Source organism: Oxyura jamaicensis, chromosome 3 (genome assembly GCF_011077185.1).
Source record: "Oxyura jamaicensis isolate SHBP4307 breed ruddy duck chromosome 3, BPBGC_Ojam_1.0, whole genome shotgun sequence".
NCBI classification, from domain to species: Eukaryota; Metazoa; Chordata; class Aves; order Anseriformes; family Anatidae; genus Oxyura; species Oxyura jamaicensis.
Window position 1 is genome coordinate 115,129,749 of NC_048895.1, and position 16,959 is coordinate 115,146,707.

The following is a 16,959-nucleotide window of genomic DNA, read 5'->3' on the forward strand; positions in this document are numbered from 1 at the left end:
CTGAGAACGAGGAATTGCTCTGGGAAGGGTGCCATTCTCAGAGACTAGCAAGCAGCCGTGTCTATCACTTGTCTCAGGTGAAACACTGAAATTAGCAGCGTCTTTCGGCTGCTCCAAGGAGGTGCTGTCCCATGCCCTCTTCCATCTCTTTTGATACAAAAAGGACCCCTTTTCTACCCAAAAGGGAGCACCTCTCTCCCTCAGAACTTCCTGTGCTGCACAAACTCTTTTGCCTACACCACATCCTAAGCCCACTCAACCTTTGCTGGGGATGCGTGGCTGACTCCCAGCTAGCTCTGTGATGGGAGGCTCAAGTCTTAAACCCGTACTTTGCTCTTGATTCACTGGGGCCCACTCCTGGGTTCGGCCTCTTCCCTCATGCCTTTTCTTAATCAGCCTGATACTTCTCCGCATGCCTGCCCTGAATCACAGAACACTGCTGGTATGGAGCTGGGTTCTGGATTTGGGATGACAGCGATGCTGGTAACACACCCATCTTTTAGCTGTTGCAGAGCACTGCTTACACACACTCAAGGACGTTCCAGCTGCCCAGACCGCCCTGCCAGCCAGGAGGCTGCGGGTGCATCAGGAGCTGGGAGCAGATGCAGCCAGGACAGCTGCCCCAAACTGCCCACAGCCATGGCCCAGAACACAGGGGGGTGTGCTGAAGACCAGGACTGAGGGGGTTGGATAAGATCCCCTTCGATAAGAGGAGATGGACAGGTGTCCTTATTAACATTTACATAATACGTAAAGGGTGAGCGTCACGAGGATGGAGCCGGGCTCTTCTCGCTGACATCCAATGATAGGACAAGGGGCAATGCTGGAACATCGGAGGTTCCGCTTAAATAGGAGACAAATCTTTCTGACGGTAACAATGACAGAGCACTGCAACAGGCCCTCCAGCAGGGTTGTGGAGTCTCCTTCTCTGGAGACCTTCAAAACCCACCAGAATGCATTCTTGTATAATCTGATCTAGGTGTTCCTGCTGCGGCAGGGGGATTGGACTGCATCATCTTGCAAGCTCCCTTCCAATCCCTAGCATTCTGTCATGCTGTGATTGTGCATCATTGCGCATTCATCCCGGAGGAGAGAAGGCTCAGGGAAAGCTTAGCTATGTCTAGACGTCCCCAAAGGGAGGATACAAAGAACACAGAGCCAAGGCTCTTGTCAGCAGTGCCCAGCAGCCGTCCGGCTCTAAGTGTCCCTGCTCGAGAAGGGGGGTTGGAGCAGATGACCTCCAGAGGGCCCTTCCAGCCCCAGCCCTTCTAGAAGCTTCCTGCTGGCTAAAAAACAGGCCCTTCTTCTACCACTCAGACAGAAGATGGCGTAGAACGCCACCACTTCTAGGAACCATTGAGGTGCTGGGCATTTCCCTCATCCTCCTCAGACAGCCAAGAGGGGGTGATGTTCCTCATCCTCAGCCGTGTCTATCACTTGTCTCAGGTGAAACACTGACATGAGCAGCGTCTTTTGGCTGCTCCAAGGAGGTGGTGTCCTAGATTGGACCTGATGATCTTTCTACGTCCCTTCCGATCCCTAGCGTTCTGTTATTCTGTCACAGACGTTATATATAACCCTTCCACCTCCAACTGCTCATCAGCTGGGCTGCAGATGATGAAGAACCACTGAGAAGTGATAGCCCACCTGGGGGATCGCGCAGAAGTTGAAGACGCTTTGGTTTTTCAGGCGGGACAGGTACGTAAGGACATCAGGGACATGGTGGAGAGCGTTGGTGATGAGCTCGTTCAGACACTGGACAGCCATATCAATGTTCTCTGGTTTGGCGAGGTCTGAGAGCTTCTTTGCGTATCTGCTCCAAACCTAAAGAGCAAAATAAGGACTTAAGGTAGAAGGTACATTCATGCCACGAAGGAGACATCAGTAACAATCTAAGGTCTCGGTGAAGAACCACCACTGGGCTTACGAGGCTAAAGAAGAAAGAGAGGGCTCTGGAAACACAAGAGTAGCCTTCAAATATAGAAAGGCTATAAAGAAAAAGGATGTATCTTCATGTTTTCTCTAGGTAGGGCAAAGAAATACAGTTCACATGCAAGGCTGTTATCAGGAAACTATCAGAGAAGGCCTGACATGTGGGGAGAGAAAGGAAATTCCTTCAAGGTCTTCAAGAACAGCAGACAAGCATCTGTCTGATAGGCAGAGTTGATCCTGCCGCCTTCGGGAATAGGCTAAGTAACCTCCCCAAAACGTAACCCAGTCTTCCTCCCTCATTCCCAAATCCAACTTAATAGGGAGAGGGCAAAAAGCTGCCCAACAAGCTCTTAGCAGTGGAGGGAAGACATCCTCTTGTCAGGACATCAGTACCCAACAGCTGTAGATAGATGTAGGACTTGTGAATCAGGTGTCATTTGAAGAACTGTTATTATTAAAGGAATGTACAACCAACAGCAGCAACCTTAAAATTGGAGCAGACTGTCAAATCTCTCCCATTAAATCTGACTTAAAAGGACGTAATACACCACAATTTTAGCTGTGTGTGGCCCATTGGCCACATCCACAACAGATCTTGGACAGAAGTCCGAGAAAAGTGCCAAGGGACACAAACAAACAAGAAAAAGCAGCGGAAAAACCCTGACCATGGGGATTTTGAAGAAAATTCTAGGAGGAACTCTTGCAATGAGAGGCTGCAATGCACTATCAGAGCAGCAAAGACAGTACCTACATTATTTATTAGCACAGTACGTGCAGTTCCTCATGAAGCATAGCAGAAATGCTCGCCCTAAGGCAGTGCTTCCCCTTACCTCTCTGGGCCAGAACTCCCTTCCCTCCAGCTGGTCCTCCAGATAGTCACGGATGATGTTGGTTTTCTGCAGGAAGAGGCCCATGGAGTTCGCCAGCTCCGTGTCCTGTCCGACAATCGGATCTTCTAGCTCTGATGCAGAGAAGAGACGGGAAAGGCCTATCCCCACCAGCCCAGCTACGTAGTGACAGTACTGGGAGGCACCGGGAGGTGGAGGGAAAAACAAAAAAAGGAACAGTTACAAAGAGCTGCCCACTTCACACAGCACGTTCTACAGAAGTGATGCTCAGGGGGTAGTTTGTGGTATGTTTTCTGCAAGTTCTCCTCGTAACATCAGCTTTCCCATGCCCAGACACCTTGCCAAGGGTGTCCTCTGTCGTATCAGTGACTCTTGGTGCTACCATATGAGCTGCCCACAAGGGGACCCAAAAACACGTGCTGGTGGGGGACACCACCAAGCCACTGGTGCAATCTTCCACACCATCCCTCCACAGCTGCCCTGGGTTGAGGATCAGCTCCCCACGGTAAGGGAAGCTGCATGTGCAGACCTTCAGGCCCCAGGAAGGTAACTTTCCTACTGATGTTGAGCACGTCCAGGTTGACTTACCTTATCCCACTCACGCTGAGAATCCACCTTCTTCTCCAAGAACTCGGCCATCCCAACACCCATCTTGTGACAAATGTCTGAAATCACATCCTGGTAGACTTTTGACAGGTTCCTGAACTCCATGGAGATCTGCAGCGCAAGCCACCAGGAGGAAACAAAGACAGCAGGAAAAAAAGATAAAAAAATATCAGCAGAATTCAACATTTACTAGCAGACCAGAAAAAGACTTGTTTAGCAGGCTCTTATCCCACCCTGGCTAGAGATCTAGGACAACTCCCCCAACAAGAGTTGTTTCAAGGCCCTCCACGCACAGGCTCTGTCTGTCCTCAGTCTCAACGGTACAGTCTCTGGCAGCAGATCAGACACGGCGGTATCTTTGGGAGGACTCGGCAGCCTTGGGCCGGTATCATCAGGGAGGTGCAGGACAAAACTAGCTACGCCTGGTGTGCTAAGTGGTTTCTCGAAATTTCTGAGAGCATCTCATCACGCCAACCATGGGAAGGGAAGGGGAGGTTGCTGGTGTTCTGTTCTCCTGAGGCTTTTCAGTTTTGTCTCTTGCAGGACATGTGAGTGCCCTCTGCACAACAGGAAAGGCATCAAACAACAGGGAGAGTCTGAGATCCTCCTCCTGCATCTCCACAACCTTCTCAGTGATTTAACTGCTGTGTAAATTAAGCGCGTGGGCTCAGCTTCAGTCTCAGGGACTGGGATCCCCTACGCAGAGAACTGCTGGTGAGCACATCCCTAGCAAATATTATTAAAATCATACCTGAATATGAACTCCCAACACCTGAGTGCATAACACAAACAAAACAGAGAACAGTGAAGTTCCCCAAACACCTTACAAACAGAAAATCCCTTCGGAAGTACCAAGGCAGTGGCATACAAACCACATTTCTGTCGTTATACACCAACAACTCCCTGGCACAGCTCTCTCCTACCCCATGCGTCCCCAGCAGAGCCTCAAAGTTTCCACTACACCTTGTTTCTCCAGATGACTACCCCTTCCCCACTGCTACGGAAAGCCTGATAAGGACAGAAGAAATTTAAAGCGGAAGAAGGCTGAGCAAAGCAGAACTTCCTCCAAAAAAAAAAAAAAAGAAATGAAGTGTTTTTTTCTATACCATACTTTCTTAAATAGAGCTTTAAAAACAAAGCAAAAAACCCTGCCCACCAGCTATTCCTGATCAACGTGAGCAACAGCCAAACAGCTTTAGCACTGTTTTAACTTGCTAGGGGAGATGCACATTCCCTGTGCCTTCGTTTTTGGAAAGATCCTTAAATAGCGTATGAACAGCAAGGGTGCTTTTTATTGTACGCACTACGCTGAAGACCTGCAGACTCCTGCAGATCCTGAGCAGATCCTGCAGGACTGCTGCAAATGCTGTTCCTCCCACAAGCCAGATGCCAGGCAACTCTTCCTCTGCATGAAGGGTTACAGGACAGCAAACCCATAAAACGTACGGGCTCTGCACCAGGAACCCAAAGCTCTCGCAGGTGCCTTACCGTGGGGAAGTCCTCCAGCACCTGGCGGTCCTTCTCCTTGCTCTCCATGTACTTCCAGTCCGGCTGATAGAGATAGGAGTGAAACTCGTGCAGCATCGGGACCTTTACGTCCAAGCTGATGGTCATGTCATCCTCTATGGTGTCCAGGGCACGCAGAACTAGGTAGAAGATACAGACGGCATGTCTGCGGGGGGAGAGAAAACAATCGGCCCTTACTCAGGATTGCTTATTATTTGGGAAAAGCTGAGGTTCATCGTGCAGCCTCACTTCCAGCTCACTGTCACACGAGCCACCAGATTCATAGTGTAACTTAAGAGTAAGTGTCTTAGGAGTGAGCTGCTCAAACCCCAGGGTACCAGGAGGAGGTCGGGGATGGGGAGCACCCTTCTGTCCTGCTCAGCTCACCGCAGCCCCGCTCTGACTCCATCCTAATCCTCCACACAAGCTCCTCGTGGGCTGACCCCTGGGAAAGCCGCAGCACGCCCGAGCTGGGGTTGGAAACCTGTTTTTTTCCTCGGAGCAGAGCGTTCCTTGCAAGGCTTTTTTGGCTGTTTACCACTGGGCAGGGCACTGCAAAATCCAAGCAAGCTCCGAGGCTCTCAGCCAGCGCTCGCTAGGACCCGGGGGACAGAGCCCGAGGTCTGTTTACAGGAAAAAAAGCAAATTGAAAGCAAGGACGGGGGGAAAAGCAGGTGGGACTGTTCCTGCTGCTGCCCCTGCCCTGCACCTGGGGCCCTTTTAGCCAGCCTGGGGGGGATAAGGGCACCCCTTATGGTGCAATGGGAACATCAGGGTGGGCAGACAGAGCCAAAAAGGCTCAAAATTATCTCAGGCTTGCCACACCCAAGCCACGCAGGAAGGAATCGCAGAGGAAGGGCACTGCTGCGAGGGGAAGCCCAGAGAAGATGGCATTTCCCTCCCGTCCCCTCGGCACGAGGCGCTGGGGCTTTGGCATCATCCAGCCCGCGTGCCCGAGCACCCGGCAGAAACTGCAGGCTCCCCGCTTCCCCAGAAACCCCCCCGAAATGAGAAATGCTGGATTTACGCAGTAATTTCCCAGCTCTTAATGAGCAGAAGACGCTTCGATGAGGCAATTCGATGAGGCAAAGTGCTCATTAATTGCTCGCCAAACGGCGACTAGCTGGGATTGCTTAAGTGCTGATAATTGCTCAGTGAAGGCAGGGCTCTCCTGGGACGAGCAACGCGCAAGCAGCAGTTCAGCAGAGAAAACAGAGCGGCCTTAGAGGCAACACACATTTGGCCTTTTCTCCCTTAATTTGGGGGTATCAGAAGGGTAATCTGAGCTGAACCGGCAAAGCCAGGCTTCGTTTGAGGTCAGCAGCGCGGCCCTGACCGAAAATCACGGCAGAAGAGAAGCGCTCGCTTCTGCGGAGCAAGGCTCCCTTCCCAAGAAGATGCCCTAAGCACAGGGCAACGGGCTGGATAGGGCCCTGGCGCTCACAGCACGGGACTTAGAGGGCCAAAAAGAAACCGAGCAAGATGAGGCCAAGCCTCCCAGCCCAGCAAATCGATTCCTCGGACTGGTGGTCCGGCGCCGCAAGCACCATCTGCCAGTTCTGTCCTTCCCTCCCTCATCCCCGAACTCTCCAAAGGCAGCTCTGGGAATTAATTTCTCCTGATCCGCTACAGAGCCGGGGCCGCAAATCAGCAGCAATCCCCGCACGTAGGTTGCAAACAGCCGCCGACAGCATTTTTAGGAGGCCAGGCAGGAGTTTTTGTGCCCTGGGGACAGGGAGCCTTCACCATCCCGGTAAGCTACAACAACGAGGGGATTAAAGAGCAGAGAAGACAGACAGGAAAGATGACCAGCACCCCACACAGGCCCTGCAAAACACGTTACAAGGTGTTTTATTGATTGGCACCTTCATTTCTCTCTTGGCTGTTAGAACAGGGAAAAAATAAGTTTGTTTTTTGGCCCCGCTCACGCTTTTCCAAGCTGCTGGATTTCTTGGCTTTTCCTGAAAACCATTTCACAAACGCCAGAGCACGGCCACGGGGCAGCGTCCCAAATGCCAGCCCCGGGCTCGGGAACCAGCAGATTCCCCAGGATTCATGCACCTACAAAAGCAGGGGTTCCTGTAAGTAAACTATTAACACGGCATGGGATTGATTGGGGAAGTTCCCCAGACTGAAAATTGTAATTTTTGTAGGTATAAGCGAATATCTGATGTGCGTAACGAGATGCACGAGACCCCAAGCTTGCATCCCCCTTCACTATCGCTTTTCCGCAGGGGTCAGCAAGAGCTGTAAAGCAAACCTGGGCGCCCAGGGAGCCTCGAGGACCCCCGGGATGGAGGTTTGGAGGCTGCTGCTTCCACACCCACCTCTCTGTCAGGTTCCAGACCCTCGGTCAGCCCCAGCTTTCTGCTCGCCTCCTCCCGCTGTGCCTCTCCAGCCCTCCCGGCCGGCGTGGCACCCAACGCCAGCTCCCGCTGCTGCCAGGACGCGCATTCCCAGGGTGTCACAGACCACACGGGCTCTGCCTTTAACCTCCTGCTGCCAGACGAGCTGCAGCGACCGTCGGCGGGCCCAAAAAACCCCAAGCCCTGCTGCGTGGGGAGGGAGCAGCTGCGCCAAGGAGCCCAGGGGCATCGTGTGGGCACCGCTGCGCTGACTGGGGCAGGAAGCCCTGGGGTCCGAGGCTGTTGCATGGTTTCCCCCCCAAAAAGAAATCCCAAATGAGCAGACCTGGTGCTTAGGGGCACTGCAGAGACCCCCCCAGTACCTGAAATGAGAGGCCCTAGTACTTGGAGATATTACATAGACCCCCCAGTACCCAAACAGAACAGCCCCAGCGCTTGGGGGCACTGCACAGACCCCCCCAGTACCCTGCCCCAAGCAGCTCCAGCACTTGGGGGCATTGCACAGAACCCCCCCAAAAACCCCAACTAAGCAACCCCAGTGCTTGGGGACACTGTACAGACACCCCCCACAAGTAACCCCAGTACCTGGGGGCATTGCACAGACCCCCCCAGCACCCCTCCCAAGCAACCCCAATGCTCAGGGGCACCACGCAGCACCTTCCCACCCTCTCCAAGCAGCCCTGGAACCCGATACCATTGCACTCCCCCCACCCCCAGCCGTGCCCCCCCCCGGATGTCCCCCCCCCACCCCAGCTCACCGCAGCTCTCCGTCCAGGGCCTGGATGACAGCGGCGAAGCTGCGGCTGGTCTGGTTGAGGTAGCGGTAGCAGGTGCGGAGGCCGAGTCCCAACGAGTCCTGGGGGGACAACGGGGGGCACAGGGGGGGTTGGAGGCGAGGTGGGGCCGGAGGAGAAGGGGGGCAGGGGGTGGCAGCCCCGCTGCGCTGCCCCCGCCGCCCCCCGCCCCGCAGCCGCCCCAAAGCAGCCCGGGGGGGTCCCCGCGGGGGGGACAGCGCCAGGGTGCGCTTGAACAGGGACACGGCTTTGGTGCTGGCCGCCATCGGGGGGGAGGCGGCGGCGGGGGGGGGCACCAGTGGGGGGGGCACCGAGCCCGCTCCGCCCCCGTGACCGCCCCCTTAACCCGCTGAGCGCCCGGCACGGTGCTGGGCATGGCACGGGAGGCTGCAAGCTGCTGGAAGCCCCGGGACGGGGCAAGGCGTGGGAAAAACCGAGCTGCTGCAAGGCTCCGGGGCCGGTGCAGTGCATGGGAAGAACCAAGCTGTTGGGAAGCACCGGGACAGGGCAACGCAAGGGAAGCATCAAGCTGCAAAGCACCAAGCTGTCGCAAGGCTCCGGGGCCGGTGCAGTGCACGGGAAACACCAAGTTGCTGGGAAGCACCGGGATAACGCATGGGAAACCCCAAGCTGCTACAAGGCGCCGATGCAATGCACGGGAAGCACCAAGCTGCTTACAAAGCACCGGGGCCGGTGCAATATAAGGGAAGCACCGAGCTGCTACAAGGTGCTGGTGCAATGCACGGGAAGCACCAAGCCACCGGCACTGGGGCCGGCGCAATACAAAGGATGAACCAAGCTGCTGGGAAGCTCCTGGGCAATGCACGTGAGACACCAAGCTGCTACAAGGCACCAGGGACAAAGTAATTAACCTATGGGAAGCAGCAAGCTGCTACAAGGCGCCGGGGCAACGCACGGGAAGCATCAAGACAGTGCAAGGCACCGGGGCCGGTGCAATGCAAGGGAAGCGCCCAGCTGCTGCCGGGGTAATGCACAAGAACAAGCCATCGTTCGGAAGGAAGCACCGCGCTGCTGCAAGGCATCGGGGCAGGGCAATGCATGGGAAACGCCGCGCTGCTGGGAAGCACCGGGACAACGCACGGGCATCACCGAGCTGCTGCGAGGCACCGGTGCAGCGCACGAGAAGCTGCAAGGCACCTGGGCCGGCGCAACGCAAGGGATGCACCGAGCTGCTGCAAGCAGCCAGGGCCGGTACAATGCACGGGAAGCCGGTACCGGTGCAATGCACGGGCAGAACCAAGTCACTGCCAAGCACCGGTGCGGGTGCAACGCCCAGGGAGCAAGCAGCAAGCTGCAGGGCAGCACCGAGGCCGCGGATGCTCCGAACCGGGCTCACCGCCTAAGCTGGTGCAATGCACCGGAGCACCGGGCCGCTTGCATGGGGGATGCTGCGATGCGTGCAGCACCCCGGGGTGCCCAGGACCCCCGAAGCCGGTGCGATGTGCACGGGAAGCACCAAACCGGGGCCGCGCAACGCCCGCAAGCGGCTCCGTGCACGCCGAGCGGCGGTGCACGCCCGGCTGGGTGCCGATGCAAAGCACAGGGGGCGTGCAAATCCCGGGGAGCGATGCTCAGCGCGATGCAAAGCCCCGGGAGCATCGCGAAACCCCCCGGGCCTCGCCAACCCCCCCCCCCCAAAACCCGCAGCGGGGCCGCGCACGGAGCCCACCCGCCCCCCTCCATCACCCCGGGGACGCGCCCCGGGGCATCCCCCAGCCTCTTACCGGGTCGATGCGAGGCATGACGGCCCGGTAGCCGCCCATCTTGAAGCGCAGCAGGTTGTAGATGTCCTCGGGGTGCCCCAGCCATGTCCGCAGCAGCTCCATGGGGGCTCCCGTTGCCCGCGCGCTCCCGACGCCGCCACGCGCGCCCCCGACGCCGCTCTCCCCCCCCCCACCCCTCCCACAGCTTAACCGCGGAGGGGGCGGGCCCCTCGAACCCCCCTCTCCGCCAATCAGCCCGCTCGCCCCATGGCTCGGCAGGCAGGCGGGAGCGGCTATTGGTCGGCTTCTCGTCGTACCAGAGGAGCGCCGGCCAATAGGAGGGCGGCGGGGCTGGGGTGACAGCCGGCGGCGGGCGCTGAGTGGGCAACGGGCGCCGCGGGCACTCGCGTGGCACCGGGAGCGCTGAGGGGGGAGAGGGAGGAGCCAAGATGGCGGCCGCCTCCTCTCAGCGCCCGCGGGGTTTAGTCGCTGGTTGTTTTTGGTGGAGGGCTTGCTCCTAGCCCCTACCTGAACCCCAGGAGCATTAAAAATGGAGGAGACCTCCCACAGCATCTCGTCCAGCCATGCCCTGCCCTAGTATCACCCATTAAAGCGTGTCGCTAAGCACCACATCCAAACGTACGCTCCCCCTTCCACCAATATCTCCACTACATCATATCCCTAAGCACCACATCCAACCGTGAACTCCCCCCTTCCACCACTATCACCCACTAAACCCTGTCCCTAAGCACCCCATCCAGCCCTTCCTTAAACACCCAGCAACTGTGACTTCACCACCTTCCCAGGCAACCCATTCCAATGCCATGGCACACAATTTCACCTCATTTTTTTTTTTTTAATTTAAAAAAGGCACCCAAACCACCATACTTCATTTTCAGGCCTCCTCTTTCACTAACAACCAGCCTCTCAGGGCTGGTCACAAGCTGAAAAAACCTTTCAAGACACCCTCAGAAGTAACATTAACCATCCTTTTGTTACCAAAACCCCATAAATTCACAGAATCATCTAGGTTGGAAGATACCTCCAAGATCACCGAGTTCAACCTCTGACCTAACACTAACAAGTCCTCCACTAAACCATATCACTAAGCTCTACATCTAAACATCTTTTAAAGACCTCCAAGGATGGTGACTCAACCACTTCCCTGGGCAGCCTATTCCAGTGACTAACAACCCGTTCAGTAAAGAAGTTCTTCCTAATATCCAACCTAAACCTCCCCTGGTGCAACTTGAGCCCATTCCCCCTCGTCCTGTCACCAGGCACGTGGGAGAACAGACCAACCCCCACCTCACTACAGCCTCCCTTCAGGTACCTGTAGAGAGCGATAAGGTCACCCCTGAGCCTCCTCTTTTCCAGGCTAAACAGTCCCAGCTCCCTCAGCCGCTTCTCATAAGACTTGTTCTCCAGACCCCTCACCAGCCTTGTTTCCCTTCTCTGGACTCACTCAAGCACCTCCATGTCCTTCATCACCCACAACCACTCGAGCACTGCAGTTCACAGGGGAGAGGCCATGAAACTCCTCTGGGAAGCAGCCTGCCATTGAGGCCTTCAATTCCAGCATTCCCAGGTGATTCACAATCCACCATGAGATGTTTTCCTGCTGAGACACCCATATAGCTAAGGCAAGCTGCTGGTGCCATCCTCTAACAGGGCAGCATGAGATTCTGAAGTCCCCCCATTTGTGCTTATACCTCACGTTTTAACCAAGAAACCATCGAAAGAGACACAATGAACTTCAGCTGATCATCACCAGTTCTGCTAATTCAGTTTTTATTTTTCACTCAGAAGTCAACAATCCATTGTTAAAATAAAGCCAAACTCAGGGAGAGAGAACTGCAACATCTTCTGCCCTACTTCACGGAGAGACAGCTCTGACAAGCTAGATGATACGGTCCCTGTTTCCAAACCTTCCTGCTTTCAAGCTGCCTTGCAGATCATGAGTTTTATGCAGTCCCCACCACAAACATTGTTACATACCCCCACACTGGTCAGGCTGGGGGTAGCTGGGGACCTTACTGAGTCCCTCCCTTCAGAACCACACCTGTATTTTGTTAAAGCTGATTTTTTGGACATCAAGACCTGGATTTGGCAGAGTTTGCCAGAAAACATCAGCCTGTGGGGGTAGATGCTCTGGCAGGCGGAGCTGAGCTACACCAAGCACTGCTGAGGTTTCTTTTCATCCCTTGGAAGGAGGTAGCTGTTCTTGCAAGAGCTGACAGAGGAACAGCCACTCATTTAACCACACCTAATCACAGCCCAACACACAGGTAACTCTACTGTAAAACAAAATGCGGCTCCTGTCACCTCCACTGAGCACTTCACTCTGCCAGCTCCCTGTCCCTAACAAACAGCCTCAACAACACCAAAGAAACCATGAAGCCCATGCCAGGAGACCTTTCAGAGACTACCTAGATGCCTTCCAGGAATCAAGGAACATAAAGCCAGGTCACTCAGTAGGGTCCCCAACCCCTGACAGCACTGCAGGCTGGCACTGAGGACACCACCATGTGAGTCTCTTAAGGCCACCTGAGGGTCCAAAGGTTCCCTTCATCACCACATGTCCAAGGGGACACTGCTCCTTCTGATAGATCTGAAGGCGCAGCACTTCACCACGCAGCTTGCTCTGCAGCCAGTCTGAGCTGAACTGAACGGCACAGTCAAGCAGATGCTCTAGATCCGAGGTCGCCAAGAGAGATCCTTGTGTTAATGGATGAATCTTTGCCAGGTACAGGATCTCATTTTTAATGATGTTCCCTGCAAAGGGTCAGAAATAAGACCATAAGGATATTTCTTATCAAGATGAGCTTCCAGTCACTGTGACTTCTGCCAAAAACATCACATCCTGAAATGCCATTCCCCGTATCAGAGGTGGCATACAACGAGCAGACTTACAGCTGGGAACAAGCCAGAAGACAAGTCCCTTCCTGCCACCCATCAAGCAGATCTTCCTTTCTTCCATAAGTACAAGCCACCCACACTAAGACATTTCACTCAGCTCACAGGGTGCACCCAAGTATCCAAAACCTTTCCTCCCTTTCTTGCTCTGCCACGAAGCCCTGGAACTCACCCAGCCCTGAAAAATATCGCTGGTCCAAGAGGGTGTAGCAGAGAGGATTTGGTGCACGGAGGGCATCCAGCGCCTGGCCACGGTGGAACTCAGCAGAGAGAATGTCAGACGTGGGATCAGCCACTGGAGACGAGCACCATTGCATTCGGCAGTTGTAGAAAACAAGGAAGCCTCCACTCTCAAAATGCAGAACCAGTCTGGGAGAAGCAGAGAAGTTAAAGACTCTAGTCATAATCATTCCTAAACCATCTGTTACATCCTGGTCTGGCTGAAGAGATTTGCACAAAATAGAGCAGAAAGGCAGCAGCTTAGAGTAAAAAAAAACAACAACAACAAAAAAAAAACACTCAAATATTAGAAAGGGTCTGCACATAACTTAAGTCTGGGGAAAAACAGACTGAACACATCTTTAGGCATCAGCCCATAGAGAGCAAGTGCCCACCGACTCCCATGAGAGCCAGGGAGACCTCTTGGAGTACCAGTACTCCAGGGACACCAGCTGTAACCTGGGCTCCAACATTATTTTCACCACTGTATCTAAAAGCATCACCCCAGCCAGTGGTCTCAGCTACCCTAGATGTTAAACCAAAGCTTTTCTTTTAAAACATTAACTGGGAGAAGCTGATATTTTGGGAGCATCATTCACTTTAGCATCCCAGAAGTTGTATTTGAATAAAAATCTTAACCTAACTGATATTGGTGATCCCCAGGCTGGCAGGCAACATGAATCCCACAAGCACCATCACTTAGTTCTCAGATGAGATGAAACAAAGGAGACAAAACAGCTGAAAAAGGGAAGCATTGGAGAGCCTGTGGCTGGATGGAGGAGGCAGAAGGCAACAGAGAGCAGAACACTTCTCACTAAGGGTAGGAGAATAACACTAAGACAAGGTGCGTCCAAGGCAAACCATACCCAACTGATATTGCTGACAGGCTTCCATGACACCCACAGCACAGGAATCCCCAAACAGCAACCTACTATGGGGTCCCTGGTTGAACACACCCCACACCTACTCATTTAAGACATACTTTTAAGATTTTGAGGGGAAGAAAACAAAAGGACAAGACTATAAGCTTCCCCATACAAGTTTAGTCTGAAACAGAAGATTGCCTCTCCAGAATGAGAAAACACCAAGTACCTGGGCATGGGGTCTTTCCAGTCACCCCTCTTATTGGCACGGTTTGCTCTTGAGAACTCATTTGCCCGAACGCTGCCAAACAAGCCGAAGTGGAAGCGCAGCCAGCTGCCCGGACCCCCTGGGGCATCAGGTCTGGAGCACTGGAGCTCCTGCAGCTCCTCTTCTTTGGGATGTGTCTGTGGAGCACAGACCTGGGCAGGAGAACTTGTCCCACTAGCTGCCTCTCCTTGCAGCACTGGCTCTTCTGTGCTTCTTCGTCCTAAGGGACAGCCAGCTGCCACAAAGGCCAGGAATAAGTTCTTCCCATGAACCTGAGGAAAAAAGAGGTGGGATGGACTGAGGATCTGCGTAGCCTCCAGCTGTTTCCATGCAAAGGGCTGGTATCTACAGCCTCTTCTAAGCAGGAGGCACATCACCCAACCCTTCACAGGATTCATTTGCACCTGAGCCAGCCCTGTCAGAGCTCAGAGCATCCCTTCTTCATCTACATAAAGCACAAAGCATCCAGATGCTACTCCCACATGAAGCCCTCTCAGAGGCTCCTGGCAGGCCAGAGGGCAGTGAATTCCCTCCAGGGCCCGCCATGGACTGATAAGGTCACCTTCAGCACAGCTCACCTGTGAGTCCTGGAGCCTCAAGGCATTCAGTTCATTCACATTTATCTTCCGAGTGCTTCCCCCCACCTTGGCCACCACTTGCCCCACAAAACGGGAGGCCAGCAGCTGGAACTTCCTCACCGAGGGGCCCTCTGGCATCCTGGCCAGCTGGGGAGGGAATGGCAGGACCTCCTCTCACTGGGTGCCCTAGAGCTGAGGGAAAATTTCCAGCTCAGAAACAATTGACAGTCAGAGGTTGAGCTCACATCCCCAGGAAGAGCTCACCATAAACCTCTCACCCCTATTTTGTCCCTCAAGCCCCTGTGGCAGTGTCCACAGAGAGAGACAGGTCCCTTCCAGGACCAGGGAGGTGAGAAACCCCCCTCCTTGGGGAAGTTCACAATTCAGCTGCACAGGGCCCTGAGCAGCCTGTTCTAACACTAGTTTTAAACCCATTTCAAGCAGGAATTCGATGTGCAGATTTCCAGGAGCCATTTTCTACCACAGGTTTTCCAGGAGTCAAGAGGGCCTTAGACTGCTTGGAACAAAAGCTCACTGAACTCCAGCCACTGCTTCAGTCCCAGCACAAAGCAGGAACACAACCTTACACAGATGTGACCAAAACAAAGCCAGTTGAGGCCATGGCAGCCATCCTTTTGCTGATAAGGGCACAGAGGCAAGCACAGCTCCCTAATCACCACTAGAGTTAGCACATCCCCTTGCCTTATCAGCTGCTTGCCCCTCTGCCATGGCATGGAGCAGGCACACTACAACCAGCCTGGGATCAGAGCTGAGATGAGACACCACCATCCCACAGCATCCTGTGCCTCCCTGGAGGAAGCCACATCAGAACAAGGTGGTTATCTCCAGCACAAGATCCCCACCACATGCTGCCGGCAGTTGAGGACTTCCTGAGTCTGAGGACTCAGAAAGGCTCCGAGCTACCTGGCAACACTCCGAGATCGGTTTTCAGATCAAGCATGTGCATGGGCACCCACCAGAAGAGGCATCTGGGCTGGCTCTGACACAGCTGCTCCCAAATGCTGATCCCATGGGGCCAGGCAAGGCAGTGTGGCCATAAAAGCCTTCATGGGCTGCAACAACCACAAGCCCTTTTGGAAGGGCTCCAAGAGGAAAATGCATCAGAGAGCACTACCTGGGTCTGGTACCTTTCATTTAATGCCTTAACTGGTCCTACAAACCCAACAGCTTTTGCAGCTGTAAAAACCTGAGCTTTATACCTGTGTCTCCGATGGCAGGAGGTAATTATTTGCAGGCTGGCTCCAGTTACACCCATTTAGCTATGTGTTATGTTCAGGCTGTAGGCTAAAAGTACCAGGCCAAGAGTCACCCAGGAGGTGACAGAACCCCAGGATCAGCTGCTGGCCCTGGATGCCACTCAGCCAAGTGGCCTGCCCATGCCCCGGGCCCTTTTCACCCTCCTCCCAATTATGCAGGCACAGAATTTGTGTCAGGCAGCACAAAATGAGCCCCATAGCAGCTCATGGCAGAGCTGCACATCACCTGCAGAGCATCATGGCTGTGATGCCACTGCCATGTTCTCCTACAAACACTCCTCCACACAATCAAGAAGAGCGGTGGCACCTCCCAGGTACACAAGGGACACGCACAGGGAAGAAAAACCCATGTCCCACCACGGCTTCATGGGCCTACTGGGGTTTCAAGACATATGGGCCTGACTCTTCATGTGCAAATATAGGGGCACAGCTCAGCCCACTGCCTTCCATCATCCATGGGATTTTTCACCCTATAAAGCCATTATCTCCCCAGTTTGCCCCAAACCTGTGCACCAACAAGCTCAAGCCCCTCTACAAGGGGCCCCTGCAGCCACACACCAGGCAGGACCCTACAGGATGGGAGCCTTGGCCAGTGCCTCCTGCCAACTCCACACTCCCTTCTCCCCGCGCCCCCCCCCCCCCAAAAAAAAAAAAAAAAATCCAATTAATTCCCACTTTATGTGACTCCAAAACAACCCAGAGCTCCCCCCAGCCTATTCTCCCAGGGGCAGCAGAAGCAATCACCCTACAGCACACTCCTGGGGATGGGGCTCACCCAACACCTTCACGTGCACATCACAGCCCCCCAAAACAAGCACCCATTGCACACCCCCCATCCCCAAACCCCACAGCCAGCCCCCCAAACCACTGCCCAGGGGCTGAGCAGTCCCCCCCTTCTCCCCTTACCCCATTGCCTGCTTCTGCTACCCCAGCCACCTCCCACAGCCCGAAACACCATCACTACCTGCTTTCTGGCCTTCACAGCCCAACCTCTTCCACTCACATGCTTTAAGCAAGGTAATTAGACCCTTCCCCTCAAAAAACAACAACAAAAAAAAACTG

The 16,959-nt window shown here is 54.4% G+C and overlaps 2 protein-coding genes across 4 annotated transcripts in view; both read right to left on the minus strand.

Moving 5' to 3' along the window:
* The window catches only part of FDFT1 (farnesyl-diphosphate farnesyltransferase 1), a 15,926-nt gene extending 5,952 nt beyond the window's left edge, over nucleotides 1–9,974 (minus strand). The window contains exons 1-6 of the mRNA XM_035321902.1: nucleotides 9,798–9,974; nucleotides 8,017–8,114; nucleotides 4,875–5,058; nucleotides 3,369–3,497; nucleotides 2,763–2,954; nucleotides 1,648–1,824 (exon numbers count right to left, since the gene is read on the minus strand). Of these exons, the coding sequence (XP_035177793.1) occupies nucleotides 1,648–1,824; nucleotides 2,763–2,954; nucleotides 3,369–3,497; nucleotides 4,875–5,058; nucleotides 8,017–8,114; nucleotides 9,798–9,899 (882 nt within the window). The 5' untranslated portion in view covers nucleotides 9,900–9,974. The remainder of the gene's footprint in view (nucleotides 1–1,647; nucleotides 1,825–2,762; nucleotides 2,955–3,368; nucleotides 3,498–4,874; nucleotides 5,059–8,016; nucleotides 8,115–9,797) is intronic.
* Nucleotides 9,975–12,140: 2,166 nt separating this feature from the next.
* On the minus strand, nucleotides 12,141–16,959 carry NEIL2 (nei like DNA glycosylase 2). 3 transcript variants are annotated; one of them, XM_035319888.1, is made up of 5 exons: nucleotides 16,862–16,959; nucleotides 14,621–14,812; nucleotides 14,004–14,314; nucleotides 12,865–13,061; nucleotides 12,141–12,551 (listed from the first exon to the last, which is right to left on the minus strand). In XM_035319888.1, the coding sequence occupies exons 2-5, from the start codon at nucleotides 14,756–14,758 to the stop codon at nucleotides 12,244–12,246; spliced, it is 954 nt and encodes a 317-aa protein (XP_035175779.1). In that variant the 5' UTR covers nucleotides 14,759–14,812; nucleotides 16,862–16,959; the 3' UTR covers nucleotides 12,141–12,243. The 3 variants fall into 3 exon arrangements, with proteins under 3 accessions (XP_035175779.1, XP_035175781.1, XP_035175780.1); XM_035319890.1 differs by lacking the exon at nucleotides 16,862–16,959 and adding an exon at nucleotides 16,611–16,712; XM_035319889.1 differs by lacking the exon at nucleotides 16,862–16,959 and adding an exon at nucleotides 15,756–15,946.